Genomic DNA, 22,573 nt, shown 5'->3' with positions numbered 1-22,573 from the left:
ATGACTTATTTGATATGCTTCAGGGTTCCAAGGTGCTTTCAAAGATTGAATTGAGGTCTGGCTACCATCAGCTGAGGAACAGGGCATCTGATGTCCCTAAGTCAGCTTTTCAGACTCGGTATGGGGGTTATGAGTTTCTAGTGATGTTATTTGGGTTGACGAATGCCCCAGCGACATTTATGGATTTGATGAACCGGATGTCCAAGCCTTATTTGGATTCCTTTGTGATTGTGTTTATTGATGATATCTTGATCTACTCCAGTAGCCGAGGGAAGCATGAGCAACATCTTCGGATTGTACTTCAGACTCTGAGAGATAGCCAATTATATGCCAAGTTTCAAAGCGCGAGTTTTGGTTGGACTCGGTTGCTTTCTTGGGGCACGTCTTATCCGCAGAGGGTATTCAGGTGGATCCTAAGAATATTGAGGCAGTTCAGAACTGTACTAGGCCCACTTCAGTTATGGAGATCCGGAGTTTCTTGGGTTTGGCGGGGTATTACCGTCGGTTCGTGGAGGGGTTTTCATCTATAGCACACCATTGACCAGGTTGACCCAGAAGGTTGCCCCGTTCAGATGGTCATACGAGTGTGGGAGAACTTTCAGAAGCTCAAGACTGCTTTGACTACAACACCAGTGTTGGTATTGCCCACAGGTTCAGGATCTTACACAGTGTATTGTAATGCATCTCGAATTGGGCTGGGTGCAGTGTTGATGCAGAATGGCAGGGTGATTGCATATGCGTCGCAGCAGTTGAAGCTTCATGAAAAGAATTACCCTGTTCAGAATCTAGAGCTGGCAACCATTATTCTTGCGCTGAAGATTTGGAGGCACTATTTTTACGGTGTGTCATGCAAGGTTTTCACGGACCATCATAGTCTACAATATTTGTTCAAACAAAAGGATCTCAATTTGAGGCAAAGAGGGTGTTTGGAGCTATTGAAAGACTGATATCACCATCTTGTATCATCCCGGGAAGGCCAATGTGGTGGTCGATGCCTTGAGTAAAAAGGCAGTGAGTATGGGCAGCCTTGCGTACATTCCAATCAATAAGAGACCGCTTGCATCAGATGTTCAGGCTTGGCCAATCAATTCGTGAGGTTGGATATTTCAAAGCCCAGTCATGTTCTAGCTTGTATAGTCGTTCGGTCTTCCTTGTTTGAGCGCATCAGGGAGCGCCAATATGATGACTCTCATTTTCTTGTCCTTAGGGACACAGTGTGACACGGTAGTTCCAAGCAGGTTACTGTTGGATATGATAGAGTTTTGAGGATGCAGGGTCATATTTGTGTGCCTAATGTAGATGGACTTCGTGAGTTTATTCTTGAGGAGGCCCACAGTTCCCGATATTCTATTCATCCAGGTGCCACCAAGATGTATCAGGACTTGCGGCAACATTATTGGCGGATGGGGATGAAGAAGGATATAATTGCATATGTAGCTCGGTGTCTAAATTGTCAGCAAGTAAAGTATGAGCATCAGAGACTCAGAAGTTAGAGATTCCCGAGTGGAACTGGGAGCACATCACTATGGATTTTGTTGTCGGACTCCCACAGACTCAGAAGAATTTTGATACAGTATGGGTCATTGTGCATAGACTCATCAAGCCAGCGCATTTCATTCCTTGGCAGTTACCTATTCTTCAGAGCGGTTGGCTGAGATTTACATCCGCGAGATTGTTCGTCTTCACGGTGTTTCCATGTTCATTTCTAATCGAAGTACGCAGCTCACCCCGTACTTATAGAAGGTAATACAACATGAGTTGGACACGCAGGTTGAGTTGAGCACAACATTTCATCCTCAGACGGACGGACAGTCCGAGCGCACAATTTAGATATTGGAGAATATGCTCTGCGCTTGTGCTATAGATTTTGGGAGTTCGTGGGATCAGTTCTTGAAACTTGCGGAGTTTACCTACAACAACAGTCAGCAGTCGAGCATTCAGATGGCTCCCTATGAGGCATTATAGGGCAGGCGGTGTCGATCGCTAGTCGGATGGTTCGAGTCGGGAGAGGCTCGGTTGTTGGGTACAAATTTGGTACAGGATGCCTTGGATAAGGTCAAGATTATTCAGGATCGACTTTGCACAGCTCAGTTCAGGCAGAAGAGTTATGCCGATGGTAGAGTTCGTGATATTGCATTCATGATCAGAAAGAGGGTAATGCTCCGGGTTTCACCCATGAAGGGTGTGATGAGATTCAGAAAGAAGGGCAAGTTGAGCCGTAGGTATATCAGACCTTTTGAGATTCTTCAAGGAGTGGGTGAGGTGGCTTACAAGCTCGCATTGCCACCTAGTTTATCAGCAGTCCATCCGGTGTTCCATGTTTCCATGCTTCGGAAGTATCACGGTGATCCATCCAATGTGTAAGATTTTAGTTCAATCTGGTTGGACAAGGATTTGACTTATGAGGAGGAGCTTGTGGTTATTCTAGCCTAGCAGGTTCGTCAGTTGAGGTCAAAGAGTTATCCTTCAGTTCGAGTGCAGTGGAGAGGTCAGCCCATCGAGGCAGCTACTTGGGAGTCCGAGTCAGGCATGCGTAATAAATATCCACACCTTTTCACTAGTCCAAGTACTTTTCTATGTTCGTTCAAGGACAAATGGTTATTTTAGAAGTGGAGAATGTGATGACCCGATAGGTCATCTAGAGTTTTAAACCTTAAATCTATGTTTCGAAGCCTCCAATAGCTTCTTTAAGCCTTCCTCGATCTTTTGTTTTAGAAAATCCACTAGGCAAGGTGTCTAGGGCTAGTTTTTATATATATAAAACTCAAAAATAAAATGAAGTGTTGGGAGGTCTTACAAGATGAAAGAAATAAACTTTGACGAGTATATCATTCCTATTATCAATGTTGAATGATGTATTCAACACTGTTATTACAATATGCAGTCTAATAAAACAACTAAAAAGAGCTGTAAAAACTAGCCATGCTAAGTCTTCACACTTTAGGCTCATATGTGGTGTTTTGTTACAACTTTGGCCCTCTTCCCGAGCCAAATATGAACATTGTGAATTCAGTTGTGACGCCAAAAACTTCCTTTCCCAGCCTGCATATGCATCTTCCTTGTGTGTGTAACTCCTATGTCATCTACATAACGAACAACATTTTGTATCGCAGATTCTCCCTGCCTTTGATTTTCCAATTGCTTATCTTGTCTATCTTTGCATCTACCACTCCAATCCCATGTCATATGTCCATCCTCATGATGTCTAGAATCCAGTAGTATACTTCCCTGCACTTAGGAAAAGTCCACCTGTCGATTTCCTGTATGAGCTGGTGTTGCTGTAATGTTTAGTTCCATTTACATGTGAACTCCAGCTATAGACCACTGATGTTTGTACGTAAATACAACTCCCATTAGCATGTTGGATCATCAGTACATGAGTTTTCTAATTGACAGTCAAATTGTCACTGTCCTTTTGCAGAATTCCCATTCGATAATATGTCCCATTACGTGAGTCCATGCTTGCGCTTACCACTGATACGCTCTCAAAGGAATGGTCACTAGGTGTTAATACCACCCATTGAGTTTGTATCATAGAGTAAGACATGGAGACAGTAACTTTCCCTGCAAAAAAGAACACAAAGTTAGTATAAACAATGACCCCCATGATTTCCTCCCAAAGGATTTGATCATGGTGATCAGCATTAGTTTGCCTCTCCATTCCTACTCTGTTCGAACAGTCCTGCACATATATGATCATGTCTTTTTTGGACAAGAGTGAAATTGATTTCCAGCAAAAATCTGGTGCAATTACTGCATGGCACCATTTGTGGACTGATGTACCAATGAAGTGTAGTGTTTTCGTACACACATACATACTATTCAATACTGTGCTGCCAAGGTTTCTGGGCAACCTTCTCTTAGTATTCCATTCTTGTGTGTCACTTGTTTGTAACCTCCAGTGCAAGCTCATATTAATCAAAATGTGGACAAGGACAATGGGGTATATGATGTGAACCATAAACCTTCGATACTTGGAGGCTTCTATATCACTGTGCTCCCCAACTGCCCTCCATATCTTCCTAGCTTCCATGCTTTTGCCTACCTTCAATTCCCTTCCAGTGGAATGAGTACATTGTACTAATACCACCAACTGGAAGTTCCTCAAAGAATAGGGCATAGATACAGTAGCTTCTCCTGCAAAATAGAAAACCACGTTAGTATAAAAACAGATCTTCATACTCTCCTCCAAATGGATTTGAACATGATGATCATGAGAATTGCCTCCAGTTTCCCCTATCTTCTTACTCCTCCTTGTTTCTTCCTTACCTCCTATCTTCTTGCAACTTTTATTCTTAGATAAGGGCATTGTAGCTTGTCATTATTCACGATCCTCCTACTTTTACTATCCAGCTCTTCAAAACAGTGAGCCTCAATAGTTCCAACATCTAGTGCATAGTTAGCCAAATTATCTGCCAACTTATTACCTTCTCTAAGTGTATGGCTAACCGTGACATTACATCTTTGCATGAGTTCCTTGATCTCCTCCACATACTCTGCTACAACCCAAGGGAAATTTCATTCTCCAGTCACTTCATTCTTAATCAACATTGAATTAGCGTGCAAATCAATAAGAATGTAGTCGTGTTCTACACACTACCTCATAGCCTCCAAAATTGCCTTTGCCTCTGCTTCTGTATTGGTCCCCTCCTACACTTCCTTGCTAGATGCATATATCACATCTCCCTCCTCATTTCTCAGCACAAAACCAATAGCACTTCTCCCAGGATTGTCCCTAGAAGCCCCATCTGTGTGGACCTTCACCCAACCTGGTCTTGTATACTCCCATATAACCTTAGTAATAAGCAACGTTGGTGTGTATTTCTCCAGCAACTCAATCTGAACTGGCCATTTGTGAGGGACTTGCTGAAGGGCAGGTTTCCTATATTTGATAAGTGATTGAAGAGTGGATGAAATCTGGTAGATCACTCGATTTACAGTGACTGTATCCCCATGCTTGTAGTTGTTTCTTCTTTTCCAATGTTCCCAAATAATTATAGATGGCAATGCTTGCATTATAGGTTGCAGTCGAGGTATTACAATGGCAATCCAACATTTGATCACAGCCTGATGCAATGTGATCCCTTCTATTGATATACCTGCATTATTTAGGAAGTACAACCACACTCTCACAGCAGCATATGAAGTGAAGTGTCACGACCCAAACCGATGGGCCGAGACGGGTGCCCAAGTCCTACCTGTCGAACACCCCTAAGTATGCGTCTAAGATATGAACCTGAATGACGTCTACTGAATTACAAGAATAACATACATGAAGAAAACCTGCCAAAAAGACATATGTACATATACATGCGGAATGCAGTGGGCGAGCCGGCAAGGCTGCTATAGACAAGTATATACCCAAAACTGAAAGCCGATAAGGCCACATACTATCCAACTATACATAACTGTCTACAGACCTCTAATAGAAATACAACTGTACAAAGACGGGACTAAGCCACGTCATATCCATATATATACAAGCATATCGTACCAAATTCAAAAGCAGTTCTGGATCAAGTGGAGCACGCCAACTCTCGCTGATCAAGGGTCCTAAGAAAGGGGACCGTCGGCTTGCCTACCTGCACCTGCAGGTACGAAATGCAGGCCCCGGGAAATAGGGTATCAGTAAGAATAATGTACTGAGTATGTAAGGCATGAAAATCAGAACATAAAAGACATAGATGAAACATGGAATAAAGAGATCCATCTGTAAATCTGAATGACTTTGTAAATTTTGAAACAAATAATGTCATGCACGTGCGTATAAATGTCGTGTCATGCATAGGTATAGATGTACGTAATATCATCAAGCCTCTGAGGTCATCCCTTCATATTATCTTGGCCACTATAGGCAAAACATCAACATATACTAACTGATCAGGTAGTGGTGCGTATATAAAGCCATAACCTTTCCCATATCCCATATGCTTATATATATATATATATATATATATATATATATATATATATATACGTGTATATAACATCAATTGGTCATAGGTCAATGCACATGTATAAATGAATGAAATGCATATGAAATACATTTATAAAATCTCTCGGTACGTCATAAGACCATTATGCCTCTGATTAATATCTTAAAATAAACTTTACCAACTTACGTATTTTGAGACCCATGAACAGATGATAAAATAATATGACACATGGGGAATCAAGAACATAAGCATCTCTAGTATTTCTTTGAATAGAGTCATTTAAGAAAATTGCGCATTTGCTCGTTTCGTTTGTCGTGTTGATCATGCCAAAAGAAAAAAGAGATAGGCTTAACATACCTAGAGTAGAGAAAAATCCGTATAATATTCTTGAAAAAGATTGTACCATATTCCTTCAGAACCGCAAAATTTTATGTTGCTACGGCTCTAACAATTCTCGTTGGAACTGTTTGCAAAATTTTGTTGGAAGCCTTTTTTCGGATGAGCTTAGCGTCTGTTCTTGACTATTGTGAATCATAATTCACTTTTGTTATTCTCTGATCAAAATGAACTAGACTTTTAAAAGAGACTAAACTTTTAAAAGTGACCAGACTTTATAAACCTTGAGGGTTTAACACGTTGAAGACTTACTTTCATTAGATAGCCACTAAGCTTATATGAATACTTAGTCATATGTTTGGTTAGCTTCTTTGCCACCACATTTTAGGGTGGTGGTGTTAGTCTTATCTTATATTTTAATAATTAACTTGGTAATGTCCTACTATCCGATAATTAATCAATTACTTGCATAATTAGGAATTATCTCAAATTACTTAAAATTCTACTCATTTTTAATATACTTTATACATCACAATATCACGGTCATATGGTACCTTGTATGGTACTAGTCCTTAAATATCGAGTATTATAGCTGGGACCGTATTTTATCCTAAATCGACAACCTTCAATGAAATTCATTTTCTTTAATTCGTATATCCTATATCCTTCATGGCACTTGCTTCTGTTTGTTATAAATATCATAAATACGTTAACCTCAAGATAATCTTATCCCTGAGTCGACGACGATTAACTAAAGACGAAACTTTAATGTACGAAAAAGCAAGGTGTAACATCCTTCCCCCCATAGAAACATTCACCCTCGAATGTTTAACTCCCCGGGATCTATATAACTTTGGCAGAGTCGCCTTTGTAACAACACTACTACCAACTCTTCCTGTAGAAACTCAATAATTCTATGCCATATAGGACCACAATCATCAATAACGACAATGGCCTCGCACGACCAATGACAACAACTAGTACAATAATCCATACACATACCTTAAGGTTGTGATGTCTCAGTCGGACCCTTCTCTGGAGGAGGAAATAAGTAAGGATATCTAGATTCCATGTCTTCTTCGGCCTCCCAAGTCATTTCTTCTACATTGTTTCTTCTCCAAAGTACTTTTACCGAAGCTATGTCTTTAGTTCTCAATCTCCGAATCTGTCTGTCTAATATAGCAATGGGAGTTTCTTCATATGATAGATGCTCTGTGACCTGAATGTCTTCAACTAACACGATTCTGGAAGGACCTCTAAAACATTTACGAAGCATAGACACATGAAAGACTGGATGTACAGACTCCAAGTCCGAAGGCAAGTCTAACTCATATGCTACCTGGCCTACCTTGCATATGATCCTATATGATCCAATGTACCGAGGGCTAAGTTTTCCTTTCTTACCAAACCTCAAACACCTTTCATCGGTGATACCTTTAGTTATATCCAATCGTCAACCTGAAAGTCCAAGTCTCGTCGTCGATTATCCGCATAAGATTTCTGACGACTTTGAGCTGCTAATAGCCTTTCCTGTATAGGCTTAATTTTCTCGATTACCTACTGTACCAATTCTGGTCCTACTAATGTAGTTTTCCCAATATCGAACCACCCTATAGGCGACCTACACTTCTGTCCGTAAAGAGCTTTGTATGGCGCCATTAGAATACTGGAATGGTAGCTAATATTACATGCGAACTCAACAAGCGACAGATGATCATCCCAGCTACCTTTGAAGTCTATCACACAAACTTGTAACATATCCTCCAGTGTATGAATGGTACGCTCAGCCTGTCCGTCCGTATGGGTCCCCAATCCTTTTTGGAAGGACCTCCAGAAGTTAGATGTAAGTTGAGCTCCTCTATCCGAGATAATAAATACAGGGATACCATGCAATCATACTATCTCCTTAATATAAAACCTTGCATAATCCTCTGCAGAATATATAGTCCTAATGGGCAGAAAATGGGTTGACTTTGTAAGCCTATCAACAATCACCCATATCGAATCGAACTTACAGTGGGTACAAGGTAAGCCTACGATGAAATCCATATTGATTACTTCCCACTTCCAAGTCGGAATCTCTATAGCCTGCAATAATCTATCGGGTTTTTGATGCTCAATCTTGACTTGCTGATAGTTAGGGCACTAAGCAACAAACTCCACTATATCCTTTTTCATTCCGTCCCACCAATATACTTCCCTAATATCATGATATATCTTTGTTGCTCTTGAATGTATAGAATAATGAGAATAGCGAGTTTCTCCCACAACCTACCGACGCAGCCCTGCATTATTAGGGACACATAATTATCCTCGATATCTGAGGACCCTATCTTCTGTAATCTCAAACGGTGTCTTATCCTTATGAGGGGTGGTATTCCTATAATGAACTAACACATGATCCTCATACTGGCGTTCCTTTACTTCAGTTACTAAAGAGGATGTTGTCGTATCCTGAATAGTAATTCCAATATCACCTAAGTCCAATAATCGAACTCCAAAACTAGCTAGTTGATGAACCTCATGGGCTATTCCCCTATTTTCTGGCTATAAATATGACAGGCTACCCATAGATTTACGGTTGAGGCCGTCGGCTACTATGTTCACCTTTTCGGATGGTATAAAATATCAATGTCATAGTCTTTAAGTAGCTCCAACCATCTCTTTTGACGTAAATTCAATTCCTTTTGCTTGAAGATATACTGGAGGATCTTATGATCTGTATAGATATCAATATGAATGCCACACAAGTAGTGCCTCTACATTTTTAGTGCATGAATCACTGCGGCTATCTCTAAATCGTGGGTCAAGTAGTTCTTCTCGTGCTTTCTTAGTTATCTAGAAGCACAAGCCACAACCTTACCATGCTGCATCAGCACACAACCCAATCCAACGCCTGAAGCGTCACAATAGATAACATAACCATCGGTCCCTTCTGGGAGTGTTAGAACCGGTGTTGAAGTTAATCTATTCTTCAATGCCTGGAAACTCTGTTCACAAGTGTCAGTCCATTGAAACTTTGCTCCCTTCTGAGTCAACTTTGTCAAAGGTGCTGAAAGGGAAGAAAATGTCTCTACAAATCTCTTGCAATAGCCTACAAAAACGAGAAAGCTATGAACCTCCATCGGTGTTATGGGTCTAGGTCAAGTCTTTACTACCTCAATATTTTGTGTATCCACCCGGATGCCTTCACCCAAAATTATATGCCCAAGTAAAGCTACAGAGTTCAACCAAAATTCACATTTAAAGAATTTTGCATACAACTTCCCTTTTTGTTGTAAGGCCCCAGAAAAGTTTGCTAAGTAATTTAGGATTTTGTGGTGCAAGGTAGGATAATTATAATAATTTACGTGCTATTAATATGATGGACATCAATTGAATTTGGTAAATAAGTGTATAAGTCATACAATAAGTAATTTGGGGTCCAAAGAAAGGCCTAAGTCTAAGTCAAATTGGAAAATTTCATAATAGGCTAAAATTCCAAATGAGTTCGCACAAGTCCACACTTTGGATGAGCATATATATATATGAGGTTTTATGTGATGCAAAAGCTATCAAATGAAAGGTCTTCAAGTCTAGTTTCTAACTCTTCAAACCGTTCGTCATTTGGACATTCCTACACAAAGTTATGATTAAATTACCAAAGGATGGCAAAATGCGATCTCGTGGCAGATTCTGCAATTGCAAAATCATTATGCGGTCCGCATAATTGATCTGCGGGCCTGGCCTGATCACCCTACGACAAAAATGATCGCAAAATGGACCAGTGTAGCCCAGTCTGGGCACCAGTTTTGCGGTGCATTATGCAATCTGCATATCAATTGTGCGATCCATTATGCGATCGCAGACCCGAGTTCGGAGGGTTAATTTTTCTATTTTCATAACCCGACCCCATTTTGATATATAGACTTTGGGGCTTCATTTGGGGCGATATTCTGATGATTTTAGTGAGAGGTAAGAGAATTTTAGAGAGAGAAGGAGGGAGCCTAACATTCTAACCATTCATTCTTTCATCAATCTTCAAGAATCAAGGAAACCAATCACAAGACCTTCATCTAAGAGGTAAGGTTCTATACACTAGACATTAATTTTGAGTTTGGGGTATAAGATGGGTTATCGAGGTATGATTCTTGGGTGTAATAGTATTATGTATACATGCATGTACAAATAAGGTTTGTGGGAAGATTGTTGAACACAAATAAGTAAAGATTGGATTGGGGAATGAAGAAAATCTTGTAAAAGAGCTTTGAAATAAAGATGCACAATTAGTATTTGATAAAATGCTCAAATGAGTTGAAACTATTAATATCTTCCTAATTTGTGTTCGATTTTGTTATGTCTCAAAGTAGATTGGGATTGCTAGAATTTTCAGAACATTGTAGTAACTTAAGGAAAGCTTAAACAAGGTATGATGACTAAACTTTCTCTCTTAGAATTGAATTCCATAAATATTTTCATAAGTTCAAGCATGGTGGCTCAAAGTTCATAAATCTTATATTCCGAGTTATCATCCATAAACATGACTATTCCGAAATGAGCCTTAAGAATATATATATATATATATATATATATATATATATATATATATATATATATATATATATACGAAGTATGAGTTGCATATTAAAATGTTATGGCTTGAGTCGTGTTTCAAATAAAGGCTAGTATACCAAATTGTGTGAGAAAACTCGATATGGTTGATACTCCTAATTGCTCTTATGCATACCAAATATATTTAATTGATTGTGTCTAGTTGTTGGTAATCTATAAAGATATTTGAAATGAACTAAATGAATTTGGGAAATAGAGTGTGGCCAACGTACCGAGAACTTGAGTTATAAACTGTGCCTGGCGATGCCTATGACATGAGAAACTGTGAACAGATTATGAAATGAGACTTGACTTTACTTTTCGTAGATGACTTCAAAAATAAAGTGGCCTAAAGGCTTTGTACTCAATTTATGCCCATAAGTGGCTGTTCGAGATAATGTTTTGCCTTATAAGTACATCCAATGTGATTTAAGTTGTTACATACTCCGATGTTGAAATTGAATATTGTCGTGATTGGAAAAGAGTAATTCAAGAATAATTGGTGTGATTGCTTGCTATGACTTTGATGTGTGTTTCTATTGTGGTTTGGTGTGTCCCCTCCTTTTGGAATAATCCTTTGTGTTTAAAGTTCCATTGCTAATGAACTTGAGGTGTATGATTTCTGAAATATTGTATATATCCATAATTCATGATTCCTCTCATGTGTACTTGACATCTTGGGTTGAATGGCTTGTTGTTGAAATTAATATTGATGTGAAATGTGGGGGAAAAGAGCTCGAATTATGAAATGTGGCCTAGTGCCAAGTATGATGTGATAATTGTGGCCCCAAGTACCGATGAACTGATGTATGTGAAATAAAGATTGAAATGAGATGAATGATGGAAAAGGAAAAACATCTTGGTAAGACGACATAGCCGATCGGGCCGTGATCGGACGCTATGCCGCACACATGGAAATATTGTGCTAATATTGAAACTGGAAAGTGACAATGAAATTGTAATTGAGGTACATGTCTCAAATAAGACGGCCTAGCCGATTGGGTCGAGATCGAACTCCGTGCTAAGATTCACGGTGGAATATGTATATGTATATGTTGGCACAGAAATTGGGATTGAAATTGGGAGTTGGTTATGACGTGCATATTGTGAACAATGGTATTGTGAATTATGTGAATCAGTAATAAATATCTTCTATCCTATAATAGTATTGTATTCATATCCCGAGTTTCATTTTTTATTACCATATGAACTTTCGTATATTGAAAATTGTTATGTTTAACTTGGCCTTTGGATATCATTGATTGTTACTTGTTTTGTACATGATTGTCTTTCCTTATATTTGCATTCTATTTTGAAAGAGGACTTTTAGCTATTCATACTAGTGCTATTTGACAGCGCTAACGTCCATTTTACCGGGGGCGCTACATCTTTAAATGGATGTAGGTGGTTCCATAGCAGGTAGTGTTGGTCGCAGCTAGTGGCGCATCCTCTTTTCAGCCGACTTGGTGAGCCCCACTTCATTTTGGGATCCTGTATCATTTGTTTATCATGTACTTGTATTTTGAGGTATAGCCGGAGCCTTGTTGCTGGCATTTCCATACTGTTCTTCAGTTGTATTTAGAGGCTCCGTAGACAGGTTGTGGGTGGAGTTTGATAATGGGGAATTGAATTAAAAATATTGATATTTGGCAAAGATGTATAAAACTTGTAATATTTTGAAAATTATGAACGAAGTTGCTAATGTAAATGAAATGGGAGTCGTTAATCATATATTTACAAAGTATGATTATTGGAGTTCATCTCCTTTTTATTCGTGAATTAGTTTGGGTAGAATGAAACCTAACATGCTTGCTTAGTCGAGTTTACTCGGTTGAGCACTGGTCGCGCTCCTTGCTTTTGGGGTGTGACATTTGTAGCACTCTTAGCACAACACGCAAATGCTCTGCATGCTCACTCGGCACCTTGCAACTGATCAAATAAATCATCAATCCTCAGGAGCGGGTACTTATTCTTGATCGTCACCTTATTCAACTATCTATTATCAATACACATCCGTAAGGAACCATCTTTCTTCCTCACAAATAACACAGGTGCTCCCCATGGTGATGTACTAGGTCTGATAAAGCCTTTTTCAAGCAAATCCTTTAGTTGTTCCTTCAACTCTTTCAGCTCTGCGGGGGCCATTCTATAGGGAGGAATAGATATTGGATGAGTATCTGGTAGTAGTTCAATAGAAAACTCAATTTTTCGCTCTGGCGGAAGACCCGGAAGCTCATCGGGTAACTCATTAACTACATGGATGGACTGAATGGTTGGTGACTCTACTTCTACATCCTAAACCCGAACTAACTGATAAATACATCCCTTTCTGATCATCTTCCTCTCCTTGAGATAGGAAATAAATCTACCTCTCGGCGACTTCGTATTACCTTTCTACTCTAAAACAGGCTCCCATGGAAATTGAAATCGGACTTTCTTTGATCTACAATCAACGTTGGCATAACAAGAAGCCAACCCATCCATACCCATTATAACATCAAATTCTACCATGTCTAACTCGATTAGGTCTGCTATCATAGATCGACTATGAACTACTATTATACAACCCATATATACTCTCTTAGCTATCACTAAGTCCCTAACAGGTGTAGACACCTCAAAAAGTTTAACCAATTCAGGTTTTATTCCAAACTTACTAGAAACCAACAGAGTAACATATGATAAGGTGGAACCTGGGTCAATTAGTGCATATACATCATATGAAGAGACTGATAATATACCTGTAACCACATCAGGCGATGACTCCTGATCCTATCGTCCTGCCAATGCATAAATGCGTTATGAGGACCGCTCAAACTAGATACTCCGCCTCTGCCTCTAACACAACTCATTGGTGCTTGTGAACCTTGCCCAGAGAGGCATACTAATAAGGACGAACCAACTATAGATCCCTCTGGCTGAGCTATGCTTGCATCACCTCTCGTCGAGCAATCCCTCATGACATCGCCCGAATAACCACAAGTATAACAAATACCCAATCCCATACGATACTGCCCGACATGCTTCTTACCACACTGAGCACATCGTGGCAAGGGCGGCCTCATCTGACTTGACTCACCCATATACTGAGAACATGAGGCCCTAGAATTGTGACCAGGCCCTGAATATGTAGAACGATCAAATCTCTTACCGCCAAACTGAGGGGATGCGCTAGCTGATGGCTAGGCTGGATACCTCGGGTGGTGTTGTCTCTGACCACCTCAAAACTCACCAGAAGGACCCGAAGACCTTGCTTTCTGATTCTGGGACCTATCATGCTCACGATCGACCTTCTATTTCTGCTTACGCTCCTCTACACCCTGAGCGTATGCCTGAATATGAGAAATTTCCATGTCTGGCTGAAGTGAGACTGACATACAACCATTAAGCAAGTACGGATCTAACCGCATAACAAACCGGTGAATACGATCCTCCATCTTAGATACAATAGTGGGAACATACCTAGCCAATGAATCAACCTGAAGATTGTACTCTCGAACACTCATGTTACCCTGCCGAAGGGTCAAGAACCCTATCAACTTTGGCCCGTCTAAGCTCTGGTGGCAGATAATGACGAAGAAAAGCTTCTATAAACTCCTGCCATACTACTGGAGGGGCATCCTCACCTCTGGACAATTCCCAAGACTCGTACCAATTAACTACAACATCTCAGAGTCTATAGGAAGCTAGCTCAACTGACTCAGTCGCAGTGGGCTTCATTACCCGTAACATCCTCTACACTCTATCAATAAATACCTGAGGGTCCTCGTTCGTATTTTCCCCAGTGAATACCGGAGGGTCTAAATTAATGAAGTCACGAACTCTCGCACTAACGGACCTATCCGCATGACCAATACCTACTTCCTGACGTCGAGAGTGTGCAGCTACTAATCGAGTTAATAACTAAATAGCATCTCTCATCTCCTGAACCGGTGTATCTGGCTAAGGGGCAAAACGTACAGGGGCGGGCACTGGAGCTGGTGCCCCTCGGAACACTTCTGGAGAGGGGAGGTATGTGAAGTCTGAGATGGAATCTCACTATGAGACCCTCCCCGAGCCCTGGTAACTCGTGGCGCTCGACTAGTAGTCTCACTAGCCACGAACTTTCCCTTCTGGGCAATTGTAGTCTTCGGAGGCATTGCTGAAAATGTAACATATCGTTAGGAACATGAATTCTTATATCGCACGATCTAAGATAAAAAGAGAGGATAACATCCTATATGTACTGTAGCCTCCTGTCTATAAGTGTGGTACACAACACACCCATAAACAAGACTCTACTAGGCATGGTCTGTAGACAACCCTAGGACAGAACTGCTCTGATACCACTTTTGTCACGATCCAAACCGATGTGCCACGACGGGTGCCTAACTCCTACTTGTCGAACACCCCTAAGCATGCGTCTAAGATATGAACCTGAATGATGTCTGCTGAATTACGAGAATAACATATATGAAGGAAACTTGCCAAAATGGCATATGCACATATACACGCGGAATATAGTGGGCGAGCCGGCAAGGTTGCTATAGACAAGTATATACCTAAAACTGAAATCCGACAAGGCCACATGCTATCCAACTATACATAACTATCTACAGGCCTCTAATAGAAATACAACTATACAAAGACGGGACTAAGCCACGTCATGCCCATATATATATACAAGTATATCGTACCAAAATCAAAAGCATCTCTAGAGCAAGCGGAGCACGCCAACTCTTGCTGATCAAGGGTCCTAAGAAAGGGGACTGTCGTCTTGCCTACCTACACCTATGGGCATGAAACGCAGGCCCCAGGAAATAGGGCGTCAGTATAAGTAATGTACTGAGTATGTAAGACATGAAAATTAGTACATAAAAGACATAGATGAAACATGGAATAAAGAGATCCATCTGTAAATCTGAATGACTTTGTAAATTCTGAAATATTTATAATGTCATGCACGTGCACATAAATGTTGTGTCATGTATAGGTATAGATGTAAATAATATCATCAAGCCTCTGAGGGCATCCTGACATATCATCTCATCTATTGTGGGCAAAATCATTAACATATACCAACTGATCAAGTGGTGTTGCATATATAACCTCATAACCTTTCCCATATATATATATATATATATATATATATATATATATATATATATATATATATATATATATATATATATACGTGTATATAACGCTATCTGGTCATGAGTCAATGTGCATGCATAAATGCATGAAATGCATATGAAATACATTAATAAAATCTCTCGGTACGTCATAAGACCATTATGCCTCTGATTAATATTATGAAATAAACTTTACCAACTTACGTATTTTGAGACCCATGAACAGATGATAGAATAATATGACACATGTGGAATCAAAAACATAAGCATCTCTAGTATTTCTATAAATAGAGTCATTTATGGAAATTGCACATTTTCTCGTTTCGTTTGTCGAATTGATAATACCAAAAGAAAGATGAGATAGCCTTAACACACCTGGAGTAGGGAAAAATCCGTATAATATTCTTGGAAAAGATTGTACCGCACCCCTTCAGAACCGCAAAATTTTACGCTGCTACAGTTCTAACAATTCTCGTTGAAAATGTTTGAAAAATTTCGTTGGAAGCCTTTTTTTCAGATGAGCTTAGTGTCTGTTCTTGAGGATTGTGAATCTTAATTCACTTTTGTTATTCTCTGATCAAAATGAACTAAACTTTTAAAAGAGACCAAACTTTTAAAAGTGACCAGACTTTATAAATCTTGAGGGTTTAACACATTGAAGACTTTCTTTCTTTAGATAGTCACTAAACTTATATGACTACTTAGTCGTATGTTGGTTAGCTTCTTTGCTTCCACGTTTGGGGGGAGGGGGTTGTGTGTGTTAGTCTTATCTTATATTTTAATAATTAACTAGGTAATGTCTTGTTATCCGATAATTAACCAATTACCCGCATAATTAGGAATTGTCTCAAATTACTTAAAATTCTACCCAGTTTTAATATACTTTATACATCATAATATCACGGTCATATGGAACCTTGTATGGTACTAGTATATAAATATCGGGTATTATAGTTCGGATCGTATTTTATCGCAAATCGAAAACCTTCAATGAAACTCATTTTTTTAAATTTGTGTATCCTATATCCTTCATAGCACTTACTTATCGCTTGTTATAAATAGCATAAATATGTTAACCTCAAGATAATCTTATCCCGAGGTCTACGTCGATTAATTGAAGATGAAACTTTAACGTACAAAAACGCGAGGTGTAACATGAAGAAAACATGCTGCGTAGTTTCCTCCCTTGGATTAACTCAACACCAACACCTAGATGCCATCAAATATCTTAATCTCCTAAAAAATCATCAAGTGGCAGTTTATTTTTCCAAACCTTCCACATAAAAAAGGATATTTTAAAAGGTAATCCTTTTATCCAAATCATCCTATATGCATTGCAAGGTTCTTTCCTCTTCCTCAAGTATTCCCAGGCTGATTTCACACTAAAATCCCCTCTTGTTTCAAGCATCCATGAAGGTTTATCATGTACATCATAAAGAACAGAAGGTTTGATATTTTCCAGTATATGATCTGCTAATTCCCCAAGCAATATTTCTTTAATCATCTCCTCATCCCACTATCCATTCAGTACTACATCATAGATGTTTTGAATTGATTCATCACAAACAAAATTTGGGGGGCGGGGGGTAACAAAATAAAGAGCACCCAATCCTATCCAGTTCTCAAACCAAAACAATGATGACCCAATTTTTGTATGCCACGGGATTTGATGCTCTATAAGATCTTGACACTCAAGTATTTTTCTCCAAACATGAGACCCATCCCTCCAAGGAACTATCATCGGATTAAGCTTCTTATAATATTTTTGACTCACAAATGAGCTCCATAAGCTAGGTTTAATTCTGAAGTTCCACCATAATTTACAGAACAATGCCTTTGACATATCATGCAATGATCGAAACCCCATACCTCCTTCCTCACAAGGCATGCATAGAGTATCCCAGGATTCCCAATGCCGACTTTTGCTTCCCACTGTATTACTCCAAAAAAACTAAGCAAAACTCTTGTGTAATATGTTTATCACATAAGAACGAAGATTCACGGCTGAGAAGAAATGGATTAGCATACTTTGGAGGACATGTGAAATAAGAACAGTCCTGCCTCCAAGGGATAATAGCTTTCCTTTCCATGCTAGTAGTTTATCCATTACTTTACCGATAAGACCTTGATAGTAGTCCATCCTTCTCCTAGAATAGAAGATTGGACATCCAAGATAGGTAAAAGGGAAGTCTTGTTTGGATATACCAGTGATCCTTTCTACTTTGTTCACCACCTGTGAACCAGTAGAATGATGCATATAGATGGTAGATTTGGACTTGTTGATCAACTAGCCCGATGTTGTTTCATATGCAGTCAAAACTTCCATTACTAATTGTAATAAAGTTGCATCTGAAGATGTAAAAATAATAGTATAGTCTGCATCTACTAGATTATTTATCTTAAGACTCCACTTTGGTAAACCAAAACCACAGAAGTACAAATTCATGTGCAGTGCATTTAAGCCCCTTGACAATGCTTCAGTCGCTAATATGAAAAATGTAGGAGATAGAGGATCTCCTTGATTCACCCCTCTTGTTGATTTGAAGAAACCATAAGGTTGTCCATTCAGTAGCACGAAATACAAATTGTTTGATATGATCCCATACACAATGCCAATAAATCACTAACCAAATCCCGTTTTCCTCAATACCTTAATTGAAAATAGCCAAGATAATTTGTCATATCGAGTTTGATCACTACATTTGGCTCTGCCTTCATTCTCAATCTAATATCTGTGATTATCTCCTGTGTCAATAATATATTCTCCACAATACTCCGACCTTTTACAAAGTCAGCTTGCTCGTCTGAGATAAGATTAGGAAGATAGCCTACTAACCTTTCGTGAATAACTTTGGAGAATACTTTGTTGATGAAATTGCTAAGGCTTATTGGTCTCATGTCTTAAAATGTATTGACTTCCTTCTTATTTGGCAATAATACCAAATTTGTGTGAGTCACAAATTTAGGTAATTCCTGCCCATTGAAAAATTCCTTCACCATGTCAAATATATCATCTTCAATGATGTCCCAGCAAGAGTGAAAGAAGTTGCCAGAAAAACAATCAGGACCTCCTGCACTTTCACCATTTAGCCCAAATACAACCTGCTTAATCTCCTCTCTTGTAGGTTGCTTCACTAGTTATGGGTTTTGTTCTTGATTCACCATTGTAGGAACATGATTAATGATCCCAAAATCGGTAGGAATCCTCTCCTCCCTGAACTGAGTTTCAAAGAAATTGACTGTCTCCCCAGCCATTTGGTCATTTCCTTCAAGCTAATGTCCATCACTGTTTTGAATCCTATTAAGTTGCAATCTTCTCCTTCTTCCATTCACCTGTGCATGAAAGAACTTAGTATTACGATCACCATCCTGGAACCAATTCATTCCTGGATTTTAAAAAAAATTTCCTCCAGTGCTAGATATTTTATCACTTCAGCTTGGACTTTTTGCACCCTTTCTCGATTCTGTTGCATAGGATTTTGTTCGAATTGTGCTTTTATGCACTAACACCACCTCCTCCAAGTTTTCTATCTTTTGGAATACATCCTCATATGTTGCTTTGCTATAGATTGATAGAGCCTTCTTTAGCTTCTTCACCTTATGATTGAACAAAATGAATGGATTAGCCTCAAAATCTGTCTGCGAGTTCTCTTTAACAACATCTTTAAAGGTTGGATGCTTGATCCAGAAATGCAAAAATCCGAAAGCCTTCTTAATCGATGTACAATTAGGATTACAAGAGATCAACATGGGACTGTGGCCAGATCCTATCTTAGAAAGGTGTGTGATCTCTAGTGCATGCCATAGTAGCTAGAATTCTATATTAGTGAAACATCTGTCCAACCTCTTGAAAATACAGTCTTCCTCATCTCTCCCATTCCACCAAGTATAAATGCTCCATTTGAAGCCAAGATCAGTGATATTGCAAGTGTTCATACAATGCCTAAAATCATCGACTTCATTCATTGACATAGGAAATCTACCAAACTTTTCTTCCTGGTCCCAAATAACATTGAAATCTCCCCCTATTAGCCAAGGTATAGACATATCCCTAGCTAATGCATACAGTAAATCCCAGAGCTCGATTCTCTCAATTGCATCACATTTTACATAGACAAATGTCACAATGAATGATCTGTAGGTATATATATTTGTCAACTTGAGTGTTAGCTGCTTCTACATATCAATAATAACCTCCAGTTCATGATCTTCATCTACAAATGCCAATATCTTATTTGACACATTAGCAAAAGCTTGTAAGATCCCCAGTTTTCTCCTATACCTTTCCAGTTTTTTTTTTTTTGTTTTTTTTTTTTGCATTGGCTCCATCAAACCTATGAATTGAAACTGGTGTTGCATGTACAAATTCACAAGCCTTTCAAAGGCTTTTTTGTGTTCACTAACCTAATATTCCGTATTAAAGCATTCATCTTTAAACATGAGATTTTGGTACAGTCCTTCTCGTTTGAACCCCATAAGGAAGTAGACTAGGATTATCCTTTGGCTGCTTCTTTCTACCTCTGCCAGCTAACTTTACCTTTTCCATATGCCTTATTAAAAGATCACCTCGTCTTGCAATATTGATAAAGTTTTGTGTAGTCGATTCTGCATCAAGGTTTCTTCCTTTCCCTACCATGTTATCTCCATCACCCTTGGCTTCATGTTGAGGAATCAACTGATTTCTTATAGGTTTAGGGATCAAATTCTTGCTACTGTTCTCCACTATTTTTCCACCAGGTTCAATCATTAGACTGACTATTTGATTACCTCGCCCTGCTTCTTGGACAGTAGGATTATTTTTCAGCTACTGCTTCTTCAAATCATTAGTATGACCTGCATTACTCACCTCTGTATCATGCATTCCAGTTCTTCCAAATACATTAGAATCCTCCACTCCCCTATTATCTACATTGTGAGTTGTTGTAGTTGGATGCAAACACTTATTAGTGTCAATAATCTCCACTGCTTGACCTATTTGTTCCTTTGATAATATTCTCAAATTAGCATTCTCCCCTTGTTCAATAAGATTGTCTATTGATTTTAGATCGTCCTTGTTCTTCTCTCTATTTACACTTTGTTCCTCATCTCCTTGTTCATCATCTGTTGATTCCTCTTCACCACTCACTCCTTCTAGACCTTCATCTGAAGCTTCTTCAACTTGATCACTTCACAATTTACCTAGTTGTAGCCTATCATTATCCTTGATAGCACCAGCTCCTATATTTGTGTCAAAGGATTGAGAAGGGACTTCCTAACATGACTGGTTGGTTGCAACATTACCAACAAACGTTCTACTAACCCATTGAGTTGTTGAATCCTTTGGTAATTCATCAGTAACATCATTCCCTTTCCATTAGGATTATTCCCTATTTTTGAAACTTCAATCCTAGGTGACTTAGTGTGAACACAACAACTGTTGTATTCAGTTTCCCAATTTCCTTAGGAATAGGACTTTTCTGAACAGAATTGTCCTCCACCAATGCCAATTGATTGTTCTCATTGATTTCACCATCCTCCACTTCTAACACAACAAACTTATTAGTTGTTTGCACCTCTTGACCGACACTTTTATCAACTGAAACTATCTCTTTCCCAGTTTGTTCATGTTCAACAAATTCATTGCCTTTGTCTTGCACACACTTGTCTCGAACTTCTTTCCATTGTGCTCTTATATTCCCAACAACTTTACCACTTGTAAGAATCATCAAAGGTCCTTGTTCTTTGCCTTTGTTTCTCCCATATTCCTTGACATCCTGTTGCTTTGATTTTCTTGTTACATTAGCCTGATCCACCTGCTTTCCTTTGTCACTAGAGTCCATCAGTTATGGATGCAATCTCCAGCATTCAAACATATCATGCCCTTGAATTCTACATTCTTTACAGTATTTAGGTTGAAAATTATAACTGATCTTCACCCATTCCATCCTTGTTTCACCCGTAGCTTCATTCTCAATATCCATACATACCTTTTTTGGCAAATCAGCTAAGAGATCAACAAGAACCTTAACTTTAGAACAACTAGGTCGAGTTTTATTTATTGTGGCCATGCCAAGATACAATGGCTTCCCCACAGCTAAGGCTAATTAAACAAGCATTCCTTTACAAAAAAGTTAGGTAGCAAACCTGGAAAGGAAATCCATGCCATAGCCATTGGTGTTTCTTCCCCGGCCTTGAATTTTGCATCGTAAATTAGTGGTCGCAACTGATATTAATAACCAGCCTTATCCTTGATATAATAAGCATTTATTGACATGAAATTAATGAAATCTTCCCATAACATCAATCTTATCAAGACATGTTGATCTCTAAGGAAGACAACATTGTATTCTCCTTTGATACCATATTGACTTGGTATGATTTTACGTAACTCTTGAAGATCTGGCCAACATACGATAATTTTCCAGCAACTGCATATTGTAGATCTTCAATCACATTCATACGATCAACCTCAGCTTCAGTAAACTTGACAAAAGGCTCTCCATTCAAAATAGTGGCTCGTCGCAAAGGGATAGAATCAACAGAAGGGTTTGACGACTGCATATGACTGTTTTGTGTGGATGGTTTTAGAATTTTACTGTAATCTAAGGGTTAGGAATT

At 39.0% G+C, this 22,573-nt stretch overlaps 1 protein-coding gene across 3 annotated transcripts; it reads right to left on the bottom strand.

Annotated features, from left to right (window-relative positions):
- Window positions 1-2,776: 2,776 nt before the first annotated feature.
- On the bottom strand, window positions 2,777-22,545 carry LOC138891223 (uncharacterized). Of its 3 annotated transcripts, XM_070174413.1 has the most exons (3): window positions 22,100-22,545; window positions 5,495-5,588; window positions 2,777-5,099 (listed from the first exon to the last, which is right to left on the bottom strand). In XM_070174413.1, exon 3 carries the CDS (start codon window positions 4,307-4,309, stop codon window positions 3,386-3,388), a length of 924 nt encoding a protein of 307 aa, XP_070030514.1. In that variant the 5' UTR covers window positions 4,310-5,099; window positions 5,495-5,588; window positions 22,100-22,545; the 3' UTR covers window positions 2,777-3,385. The 3 variants fall into 3 exon arrangements, with proteins under 3 accessions (XP_070030514.1, XP_070030512.1, XP_070030513.1); XM_070174411.1 differs by having other exon boundaries at window positions 2,777-5,588; XM_070174412.1 differs by lacking the exon at window positions 22,100-22,545 and adding an exon at window positions 16,352-16,659 and having other exon boundaries at window positions 2,777-5,588.
- Between the last annotated feature and the right edge of the window lie 28 nt (window positions 22,546-22,573).

This window comes from Nicotiana sylvestris, chromosome 5 (genome assembly GCF_000393655.2).
Source record: "Nicotiana sylvestris chromosome 5, ASM39365v2, whole genome shotgun sequence".
In the NCBI taxonomy this organism is placed as follows: domain Eukaryota; kingdom Viridiplantae; phylum Streptophyta; class Magnoliopsida; order Solanales; family Solanaceae; genus Nicotiana; species Nicotiana sylvestris.
This window is presented reverse-complemented; position numbering and strand designations above follow the sequence as displayed.